Here is an 11,169-nt window from a genome sequence, read left to right as displayed (position 1 = left end):
CCCACCTAGACACATTGCAGGGCTTCATTTGGAACAGTCTGGGACCGTATGTGTGATTTCTCTGACCAAATAGCTCAGGAAGACAGAAATTGGGACTAAAAACGTCATTCTTCAGGTGGATGTGTTGATATGGCCCTCTTAAGGTGCAGTACTCCTGATACCTCACTGAATGGGCTGTGAATGTGTAGCCTTGGCAACGAGGAAGCTGAAATATGGAGAGCGTGGCTGTAAAGAAACAAATTTATCTCTGCCTTTGGAAAAAATTATTCAAAATATGTGCTTTTCTAGCAATGGGTCAGTAGAATTGTCCTTGTATAAAGATGTGTACTGACTGTGAAAAGGTATCTTTGGACACTTCACATATCCTTGTCACATTCTGTGTCCACATTTTTCCCTTCAGAAACACAACTATTCACTCTCCTTTTGTTCATTCTTTCACCTCTCATTATCTCCTCAAGCTGTATCACAAACTTGTCTTCCCTATTTCTTCTTACACACCAAACCACGTCTCACCAGTCCTAAAGGAATTACTCTTCAATTTTCATGGATTAAGCTGATAAAAATCCATCACTTCTTTCACTTTTTATCCTATTTTGCCTGGATCTAGACCTTTCATCCACAGCAATATATTAATATAATGCTCTTCTCTCAGATGTATGCATGGCTGGCTCCTGCTCTTTCAGATTTCAGCTAACTGTCACTTCCTCAGAGGTTTCTCTGGCCCATTGGTAGCGTGCTGGAATCAGTTCTTACCGACTTATGAGGAAAGATTGGGCACATCTCTTACCAATTTATGTTCAGTGATGTCACTTTGGTAGTTTGAAATCAGCCATTGTGGGAGCATTTACATCACTAAATTAACAAGGGCTACAAATGAAAGCTTTTCTTGGTTGTTAAACCTTTGCCAGCACACCTCTGCCTGGAACTCACACTCCTTGTCTTATCCCTTTTCTTTGGAATTAATCAGGCACCCAAATGCCATCTGGGTCATCCTTGTCCCTCCTTTATGACAAATGGACATTCTAAGCCTTTGGTCATTATTAGAAGATGATGCTTTGGTCTTCATCCTTCCTTTCTTTTCATACTCTGGCAAGGGTGTCAATGTGGGGAAAAGAATTGGAGAATGTAAACTGGCAAAACCTTATTGGAAGTCAGTTTAGTAGTACCTCTCAGTGTACATACTCTTGATTCAGGAATTCAATTTTTTTTCAACAATTCAATTTTAGAGATTTTCCTACAAATATAGTCATACAGGTGCAAGAGAATCTGTCTATATCTATATATCTGTTACCATATTTACATCTTTATTTTTTATCTTTTTTTTTTTTTTTGTGAATCAGGCAGCCTCCTGAACCAGAATAGGTTCAGAGAGACTCTGAGCATCTTTATATGTATGTGTGGATATACACATATACATATATATGTAAAGATGTGTGTAGTTACGTAGATACATATTCTGCTAACCTTGGACAACTTATTTAACTTCTCCGGGCATCGATATGATAATCTGTAAATGGGGATAATAATAATCACCCTCATAGAGTTGCTGCGAAGATTAATTAACATATGGAAGGAAGTCAGAACAGGTGTACACAGTAAGCACTGTGTGTTTAATTATAATTATTATTCAGAGAGAAAGGATTTCTTTCACCTTTTTTTTTTTTTGAGACAGAGTCTCACTCCGTTGCCCAGACTAGAGTGCTGAGGCGTCAGGCTAGCTCATCACTGCAACCTCAAACTCCTGGGCTCAACTGATCCTCCTGCCTCAGGCTCCAGAATAGCTGGGACTACAGACGAGCACTACCACGTCCTGCTAATTTTTTCTATTTTCATTAGTGGGGGACGGGGGTGTCTCACTCTTGCTCAGGCAGGTCTCCAACTCCTGAGCTCAAGGGATCCTCCCGCCTCAGTTTACCAGAGTGCTAGGATTACAGGCGCGAGCCACCGCACCGGGCCTAGAGGGAAAGGATTGGAAGGAGACAAAATAATTTTTTTTTTTTAATTTACACTACATATCTCCTGGAACAAAATTTTAACAATGGTAAACCCTAGGAGTAGGTTAGGGGTGGGAAAAATACGAAGAGCGCTTTTTTTTTTTTTAAATATTTACATCTTGAATTGTTAGACATGGATAAATTAAGCCAATAGAAAAATAGTTAAGATTGTGGGTAACTGAAAAATAGTAAAGAAGTCTCGGATATGGCTCGTTCTCCCTGTTGTTTTCCTCAACCGTTCCTATTAGGCTTCAACTGTCAAAAGTGTGGCCCCAAATTTTTAAAGAGTCCGTTTACCCCTCGGATAGTAATCAAACAACGACCTCAGGATAGCAAGATATCCCGTGCAACGTGGCGACACACCTGTGTCATAAGCATCATTTAGAGTCCTTCCGAAGATGGCAGCTCCCTTCCAGCCCCGCTGCAGGACTGAGAGCAGGACCTTCCCAATATGGCTGCACAAGCCTTGTGCGTCATTTCCTGTAAGGTGCCGGATATAAGGAGCAGGATTTCCGCTTTTCCCCCCTTTCCGGCGGTGACGGCCTTCTCACGAGAACATGCCTGTGAGTCCCTTGGTCCAGGTTTCGGCGGAGATCTCGCTCTTCTGTCCGCAGGCTCCCCTCACGCTGATTTCGGATCGTAGAGGGTCCTCATTTACCCTCTGCACTTCTTAGGACATTAACTCCAGGGACCGCAGCGGCCCACGGGCCACCCGCATAGACGGGAGCGGAGAGGAGATAAGATGGCGGCCCAGCTGCGCAGACACCAGGGGCCGCGAGGGGCGAGCTCTCCCCGGTGTGTGACAGTGGGGGCTGTTTTCAATCATTTCATTTTCGCCATTGGTTTCTAAATCTCTGCATTTTGCTCCTCTTAGCTCGCAAAGGATCTCCTTCATCCCTCTCCAGAAGAGGAGAAGAGGAAACACAAGAAGAAGCGCCTGGTGCAGAGCCCAAATTCCTACTTCATGGATGTGAAATGCCCAGGTAAGAAGATGGCTTGCTGTGATGGAGAAAGCGCTGGACTTCAACAGTTGGAAGAAGTTGTAGCGTGAGTTGTGTCATATCCTTGAAGCAGCCCAGCAGCTTCAGTTTCTTAGTCTGTAAAACCGAGTCCGTATAATACTGTCCCTGATTTCCTTAAAATTCAGATGTACTAGGTTGGCAGAGTTTTGGAATTTAGGAGAAGTGATTCAGTTCAGAGTGATATTCCATCGAAATTCTATGTACAAACTTTTCATTCCTTTGCTATAGGAAACTAATGAATGGGATGATGAGTTGGGCTTAAATGAAGGAAAGATAATGAGGGTAATAATGGAGAGAGTGTTAACCGTTTATTTCTTGGTGGTTTTCTTTTTTTTCAGGATGCTATAAAATCACCACGGTGTTTAGCCATGCACAAACAGTAGTTTTGTGTGTTGGTTGCTCTACTGTCCTCTGCCAGCCTACAGGAGGAAAAGCAAGGCTTACAGAAGGTAAATGGTTTAATTAATACTGTGATTTGGAGTTTGAATTTTTTTTCCCCTCGAAATAAAAAAAGTTGTTATAGGCTTTGAATCTTATAATGAGAGGGATCATGTGTAATGTTAATTTTCAGAGTGTCTTGTAAAGACGGCTTGAATTCAGTATCCTTTTTTAAAAAGCAGTTATTAGAAACTATGTGTTTACAAAGCAGTATGCCTAAAACTGGGATGGGTAGGTGATAAAGGGCTTTATATGGGCTGAAGCTGCTTATGAAGTGACCAAAGTGATATAAACGATTAGGTAGCTAAAGGGGGGAGAAAAGTAAAGATGTAGATTTCTGAGGGTGGATCACTAGACATCTTGTTTTGTGGGAGTGGGCAGGGTACTTAGGCTAATGTCAGTTAATCTCTGAAACTATTTCTTCCAGGATGTTCCTTCAGAAGGAAGCAGCACTAAGTATCCTGCTTGAATGAATGGGAAACCATCCCAATAAAGTAAACACATTTTGGATATATCCTGTTTGTTGTCTTGTTTAACTGCTAGGAAGTTCCTGCCTCAAGTATTCAGGGGCAACCAGAAGAGTGGAATACTAAAGTCATTTGGGGCAAGTAAGTGACCAAATACTTAAAAAATCCATTTGGAACATTTTTACCCTCCTGGGCTCATTGGGTAAATCTTAAGAGTTTGATTTTTAAAAACTGGAAATACTACATAAATGAGATTTTCATTTTGATGTTTTCTTAGAGTTGAGAATTGACAGTGAATCTTTACAACACAGTCCAACACACCACTTTAATTAAAAAAAAAAAAAAAGCCTAGAATGCTTTATTTATAGTTCTCAGAAGCCTTGTTTGGAGGCTTAGTATAGAGGTTGCTGCTAGCTTCCTTTTCCAGAGCTACAAATCTCCATTCCCCTACAGTTAAAGGGGACTTGTCCAAGTGTAGGTTAGTGCCTTATACTCCATAACCAATGTCGAAGCCGACTCTGGGCCACTGGGGCTTGTGGACTCATGAAGGGAGGAGGAGAATATGTAGAAGTATAAGAACCTAGAAGGGGAGAAGAAAGACGAAGGGTTGAGTGAATTAAATTGTGTATATCTTCAAAAATGAGGACAGTGGTTTTTTACCTGGCTGTGGTGTTCCTGGAGTTGGTACATATACAACTGGAACAGTCTGTATCTTGTTTAAGAAGGCATTGTATGCTGGAAAAAGGACAAGGGAGATACTTAAAAAAGGCATCTGGTTACTGTTGGAGGAAGGCCTTAAAGGGTAAAGTCAACTCTTAAATGATATTTAATGTTGCTGTGAAAGCAGTAATGCTTCAGATTAATAGTAATAGATTACTACAGGAAATTTTTATTTGACCCATTATGGAGGTATTTTCATTCAACTTTTGGCTTAAAGATGGAAATGGCAGATGTGTACAATGATGATGTACTGTATTACTTGAATCATCCCTAGCTATGAATTTCAGCAAAAGCAGATGTTATATCAAGATCGAGCAGTGGTTCCTACTTCTGAGTGGTGTGTCAGTTCGCCCTGTTAGTTCACCCCTTACATCTTATTGCTTCTTGGTAGTAGTAGTAAGTTGAGGAGGACCTTTAGTCCGCTGTGTGACTAGGGTTAGGGCAGCTAACTCAGTTTCAACCACTGGTCACAAATTATATATGATAAACAGCTAATTTTCATCCTCATATAGTTTGTGAAATGAAATGAAGGCAGTTTCCAAATCAGAGTCCATGGTACTGAATATAAGCACTCCTTACCTAGAAAGATGAAAGCTGTTGATGCCAATACTGTAAAGAGGGTCAAGAGGAGGATCTGGTAAGAACCAATGAACTGCTTGAGGATGCTTGAATCTTCACATTGATCTGTGCGTTGGTCACAACAAAACAAGATAATAGTTACTTAATAACATCCAGGGCAGATACTGCATTTAAAGACATGTAGTCAAAATAGAAATACTCAAAACCCAGCCCTTACTGGAAAGAAGAGGGCTTCAAGTGTGAACTATACTTGGCTCCTTCACCTTTTTTTGGCTTCTTCCTATCTCTAGGATAATAGAGTTCTCTAATTTTTGAGCCTGTTATTTCTTCCTCTCAGATTACAAAGGATGCTTCAAACTCTCTGCTACGTTAAAATTCCAGTTACCTTTTCTGTGCACTTTAACCCCAGGTAACATACTTTCCATTTACAATTCTAATTTCTCTAACCTAAAACCTTTCTTTAGATCACTATTGATTTATTAAATCTAGTACCCTTGGTCCTACTCAGGATATTGTTTCTAGGGAGCATTCTGACTTGTACCAAACCTTATCGATAAAACTTTACAGACTTGTGTTTTTGAAGCATATTTGGAGTCTGCATTTGATAATTTCAAATTCTTCAGTATCTAGAAATGAACTGCCCCCTCCAACTGCCTGAAATTCAGGCCTTCCCATATAAATTGGTTACCAGGTGCTCATACCTAGTTGCTATTTCACATCCCTAGTATAGGCCTTCTACCTCGACTCCTGACTGATCTTACCTTTGAACCATACTCATTCTTCACTATTGGCAAACTACCTCAGAAATAATTGGAGGTTGCACACACTAAAAACTAATCCTTGATCAGGTCCCACTGTTTAAAGCTTTTGGCTTTCCAGTGTCTATAGGACCATAGTCCAAATAAAACTTAGAAGCCATGTTAATCAGCTGTGAATGGTGGTGTGCACCTGTAGTCCCAGCTACTCAGGAGGCTGAGGCAGGAGGATCACTTGAACCCAGGAGTTCAAGGCTATAGCAAGCTGTGCTCATGCCACTGTACTCTGGTCTGAGTGACAGAGCAAGGACCATCTCTTAGAAAAAAAGAATGGAAATGCTAACTTGCAGTTAGAGGTTAATTGAAAATGAAGATGCAATTTTTTTTTCCCATTCAGGGTCATGGACACCTTGAGTTCTGTCTGTGGACCCATAGATCTATGGACTGTAAGATTTAAAAACTCTGCTCTACTGGAAAGCACTGATTGACCAACAGATTGGTGTTCTAGTAGTGTTTCTAGAGGCAGGCAATCTAGAGAGCATCTCAATTTCCTTAGCTCTTACATAGGGAAAAGCACCTACCTCCTATAGTAAGAGAATTAAAACAAAATGCATATAAATGTGCTTAGGATATTTTTCAGTACATACCAGGTGCTCACTAAAACAACAGAAAACTTTCCCATTAGGAGGAGATGTGCTAGCATTTAGCCTAGTTCACTCCCAATAATTAAAAGAAGCACTGTTTCCCTTGAGGGGTGGGGAGGTGGATGTGACTGATATAAGTATGGTTCTCTAGCTTTCCCAACACATCTTTCCATAACTGTGTTCCCATTCCATCCAAACTTGGTATCATTTCTAAACTAGGTGATGCCTGGAATCAGGATTTGGGGAAGTCTTGGTTCTAGTGTTTACCAACATTTGCCCCTTGCCTGATGTGAAAAGATCTAAATACTTTTCAAGAAAACAAAACATTTATCAAGTTTAAAATAGGGTAAATAGTATACTTACAAAGCTGACAAACTTACTGTTAAACTGCTTTAATGTTAAACTGATGTAACTTTTTTTTAAGATTAGTCAAGTGTAGTGCTGGGGTGGGGGAGGGGGAAGAGTAGAATAAGGAGCTCAATCTGTCACTGAACAACAATCACAATCGAGAGAACTGACCACCTTCATACCAGCCTATTGTTAATATATGTTAAGTGTAAAATCTCGGTCTAGTTAAGAAAGCCACCTAAAGGTTGTATTTTGGGTAAGTTTGGAAGATAAAATCCATGCTCCAGCTAGTTTGAGTAATCCTGATCAAGTGGCTAAATGTTTCCCATTAAATTGTGCACGGGAGTATATTCCATAACCCTGGGGATGCCTGAAACCTCAGATAATACTGAACCCTATAAACATGTTGTTTTCCCTATTAAGTTGAGAATTTTCACCTTTTCACTTCTCTTTGGTACATGTGAACAGTCAGCATCACTACTCTTGTGTTTTGGGACCATTATTAAGTAAAATAAGGGTTACTTGAACACAAGCACTATAGGATAGCAGTTGATTTGATAACCAAGACTGCTACTAAGTGATTAAAAGGCTGGTAGCTGTGTGGATACTACGTTGGACAAAAGAATGAATCGTGGAGGGGCAGGAATGGGACATTGTGAGATTTTATTGTGCTACTTCAGAACAGTGTGCAATTTAAAACATTTTTCTGAAATTCCATTTAATATTTTCAGATCACAGTTGACCATGGGTAAGTGAAACCTCAGAAGGCAAAGCTGCAGATGCAGGGGGCCTACTGTAATATATTCTGTCTTCTTTCCCCCTCTAGATTAAAAATAGGGGCCTCCAGTGCTCACCTGCACCTGAATTATCCTTCATAACTCTCACTACCACTGCCTCACTTTGACCGGTGAGCACACAGGAAATATTGATGAAAACAGGTGATGCCATCTGCTGGAAGGAAGTGAAGTTGACTACTCTTACAGGGTAGATGGCCAGGCCAGGAGTGAGGGGAGAGTGCCTACGGCCAGAGACCACTAGAAGTGGAGAGCTGGAGAAGACCTTGGAGAAGAGAGAAAAAAAACTCTTGTTTGAAAGAGGAAAAATCAGTTTGTATCAATATGTTCCAACCTCAAACACATAAATTGTCAGAATTGCCAAGATCTGGATTTCACCCCCTTAGATATGTTGAAGGATAAGGGAAGAAAATGAGCTGTGAGAATAAAATAGGCTTCAAAAAAGTTTTAAACCAGAATTCTAAAGATTAGTTTAAAGATAGCACTGGTGTTATCTTCCATATGGACAAAGCTCATGACATAGATTTTGGACTCCGGGAGCCTGCCTGGCATTATGAAGGGGACAGATTTAATTCATTAAATTTAGGAATTTCCTATCGTGATTTTTATCAAGTCACTCAGTTAACTTCTTTTACCCTTGGAATGAGAATGAAAAGTCTCTTCAAATCTCTGATCTCCTGTTCTTTTTTGGTCCAGTCTTTAACATACCTCTAGCTTCTCAAGAACTCTATCCACTCCCAGTACTCTTATCTCACTGATGTCTTGTTTGTGGCTAAGAACCAGTTCTGACTGGTTAATATAAAAGGCTGGGATGAAAGGAATGAGGATTCTTTGCATTCCATTCTTGCTACGTTCGCTGACCAGTGTGGCCCACCCATAAACCGAGGTGTCAGCCGTGCTGAGGGCCTGGAGCAGCTCCTCTGACTGCGGTCGAACCTTGATTAGGCAGACATAAATCCCTGAAAAAAAGGGAAAAACTGAGCAGGAAGGTTAAGAAGCTCTATTGAGCCCACTGAATCAGGATAGGAAGGAAAAACTGACATGCAAATACAGTAAAAGAAAATGAGAATTCAGTTTCGAGTATTCAGTATAAGCATACATTGGTCACTATGGGGAGGATACCAAAAAAAGAAAACAGTCCCAGGAAATCCACAACTGAACTTGTTGCCTGAGAATACCATTCTTACTCAGCATGTCAGGGAGTATTAAATAATGTAGCACAAGCAGGGCAATTAAGGACTGGAGATATAAAATGAAGTAATATTGGTGAAATCAGGAAAGGGTTTGAGAGAGAAAGACAAGGTTTGAGCATGGTTTAATCACTTCCCTATCAAACCACCTCTTGATGTCATTCTGTCAATGGTATTGTTTTTCTAATTACCCATGTTCAACCCTCAGCTGTCTAAACATCCTTTCCTTCATCCCTATATCCAATCACTGTCCAAATCTTGCTAAACTTAGCCTTTGAAATGTCTCTGACATTTGCCCCCTCTATTATAATTTCTCTATTACTCTGGTCTAGACCCTCATCAATTCATGCTTGGATTATTGCAATGGCCCCTTCACTAGTCTCCTTGCCTCCTATTTCTCTTATTCATTCTATATGCTGCCACTAGATCCTTGAAAACTGCTTTCATTTTATCTTTGAAAAAAACTTCCTCAGGGTTCTAAACCTGGAATGTCCTGTTCTCTTCATATCTATCTTACTCCTAGTCATACTTCTAAAGTCATTTCCTCTGTGAAACCTTACCTTGTCCTCTAGGTTTGATGTAGACACCCCTTTCTTTCTGCTTTCCTAGCATGCCATGTATATCTCTATTCTGTAAGTAATCACTCTGTTCAGTAACAGTAAAAGTTCAAAGCTTTACTTCTCTTTGTAATTCCAGTTCCTCTCGTGGCACCAGGTATTATGGTTGGTGCTCAACAGTTTGCTGAATGAACCTTCTTTCAGTGGTTGCTCATTACCCGTACCATTCAAACTGCCTGGCCTGGGGTTAGGGGCTCTCTCATGATGTATCACTACCCTGTTAATACCTTACATTTGACGTGAATCCTCTCATTTTAGATGAGTCGATTTATATAAAGTCATCCCAACATCATTGCTTACTTCTGCTTCCTCCTGTTAATTCTATTTTACCTTGGAATGTCTTTCAGTTCAACAACAAACATTCAGACCCTCACAGAGACAATGGGGACTAACAGGAAAATAGTAAGTTATAAAAGAAAAGCACAGGGTGTTCTAGGAGATGTGTTAAAAATTTGTTGAATGGCTTGAACAACAATGTTGATTGAGAAGGATTTCACAGTTATATATAAGATGAAAATGGAAGGTATAAATGCAATCCACTAAAAATAGGACAATTGTACAGATAGGAAAACAGAAGGGGAAAACCGGATTCAGCTGGTAGAACCTACCTTTCTCCATGCTGAAATTGGAATAGACATGAAAAACTTTACTTGCTGGAATGTCTAGCAAAGTATTACTGAACTGTACATGGCACAGCATAAGGGTCTCTGGAAGAAGTTCTTTTTTAATGGCCAAGGCCTGATTCAGGGTACAGGATCCTAATAAGCAGAAAAGAGGTAAATACATTTGTCACTAACAAGAATTTATAAAAGGAGAGACCATTATATGGAGGCAATTGGGTATCATAAGACAACATAAGAAAGAGGGTCAGTTCTAGCTCATTTGCCTGGCTCTTCTGCAATCAAGGTGAAAGAAGTGTTAAGACCCTTGCCCCTGCTAGTTTGTGAATGACTAACACATTATCTATATCATAACATAGGTGGTGTCCTTTTACAAAGACTTTTGGAATTCATTAGTGGGAATAGGATTACAGGGAAATTAGACAGCTATTAAAAATAAAGCACTACAGTTGGTAAATAGGTGTTAAGTCTACAAAAGTTTATTTGTGGAGAGGTATTTTAAGTCTAAGAAGGTTTATTTGAGGGGAGGAGACCCCGTCTCACTGTGTCACCCAGGCTAGAGTGCGTTGGCAGGATTGTAGCTCACTGCAGCCTCAAACTCCTCCTGCCTCAGCCTCCTGACTAGCTGGGACCACAGGCATGAGCCACTATGCCCAGTCAAGGAAGGCTTGTTCTCTGTAAGTATAATATGATTGAAGCCAAAAAACCCTAGAACTTCATCACAAGTGGTGCCTTAACAGGAGCTACATTGCCATCAAGAAACGGACCGATGCCATCGTTGAATCAACTGCAATGCGTGGCATTCTTGATTGAATAGGAGCTGGAATCCTATTAACAAGATTTGCCCCTGTACAGTTCTCAGTGGTTCCAGTTTGCTGAAGCTCTTTATCAATTGCCTGCAGTCCAGTGACCATTCACATGTTCGGTAGACTGTCAGCAATATCAAAGGGACTGATGCATGAGGTTTCTCAATGAAATAAG

At 40.4% G+C, this 11,169-nt stretch overlaps 3 protein-coding genes across 4 annotated transcripts in view; 1 reads left to right on the top strand and 2 right to left on the bottom strand.

Annotated features, from left to right (window-relative positions):
* The window catches only part of RAB13 (RAB13, member RAS oncogene family), a 5,387-nt gene extending 5,345 nt beyond the window's left edge, over positions 1-42 (bottom strand). The window contains exon 1 of the mRNA XM_012658750.1: positions 6-42. Within this exon, the coding sequence (XP_012514204.1) occupies positions 6-15 (10 nt within the window). The 5' untranslated portion in view covers positions 16-42. The remainder of the gene's footprint in view (positions 1-5) is intronic.
* A 2,444-nt stretch (positions 43-2,486) lies between these two features.
* Positions 2,487-7,863, top strand: RPS27 (ribosomal protein S27). 2 transcript variants are annotated; one of them, XM_012658588.1, is made up of 5 exons: positions 2,487-2,557; positions 2,869-2,977; positions 3,355-3,465; positions 3,882-3,948; positions 7,794-7,863. In XM_012658588.1, the coding sequence occupies exons 1-4, from the start codon at positions 2,552-2,554 to the stop codon at positions 3,908-3,910; spliced, it is 255 nt and encodes an 84-aa protein (XP_012514042.1). In that variant the 5' UTR covers positions 2,487-2,551; the 3' UTR covers positions 3,911-3,948; positions 7,794-7,863. The 2 variants fall into 2 exon arrangements, with proteins under 2 accessions (XP_012514042.1, XP_012514041.1); XM_012658587.1 differs by lacking the exon at positions 7,794-7,863 and having other exon boundaries at positions 3,882-3,966.
* Positions 4,317-11,169, bottom strand: part of NUP210L (nucleoporin 210kDa-like) — a 135,334-nt gene continuing 128,481 nt past the window's right edge. Inside the window, exons 33-38 of the mRNA XM_012658497.1 lie at positions 10,177-10,336; positions 8,470-8,720; positions 7,822-8,026; positions 5,221-5,325; positions 4,582-4,656; positions 4,317-4,501 (exon numbers count right to left, since the gene is read on the bottom strand). Of these exons, the coding sequence (XP_012513951.1) occupies positions 4,401-4,501; positions 4,582-4,656; positions 5,221-5,325; positions 7,822-8,026; positions 8,470-8,720; positions 10,177-10,336 (897 nt within the window). The 3' untranslated portion in view covers positions 4,317-4,400. The remainder of the gene's footprint in view (positions 4,502-4,581; positions 4,657-5,220; positions 5,326-7,821; positions 8,027-8,469; positions 8,721-10,176; positions 10,337-11,169) is intronic.

This window comes from Propithecus coquereli, unplaced genomic scaffold, assembly GCF_000956105.1.
Source record: "Propithecus coquereli isolate 6110/MARCELLA unplaced genomic scaffold, Pcoq_1.0 Scaffold59, whole genome shotgun sequence".
Lineage (NCBI taxonomy): Eukaryota > Metazoa > Chordata > Mammalia > Primates > Indriidae > Propithecus > Propithecus coquereli.
This window is presented reverse-complemented; position numbering and strand designations above follow the sequence as displayed.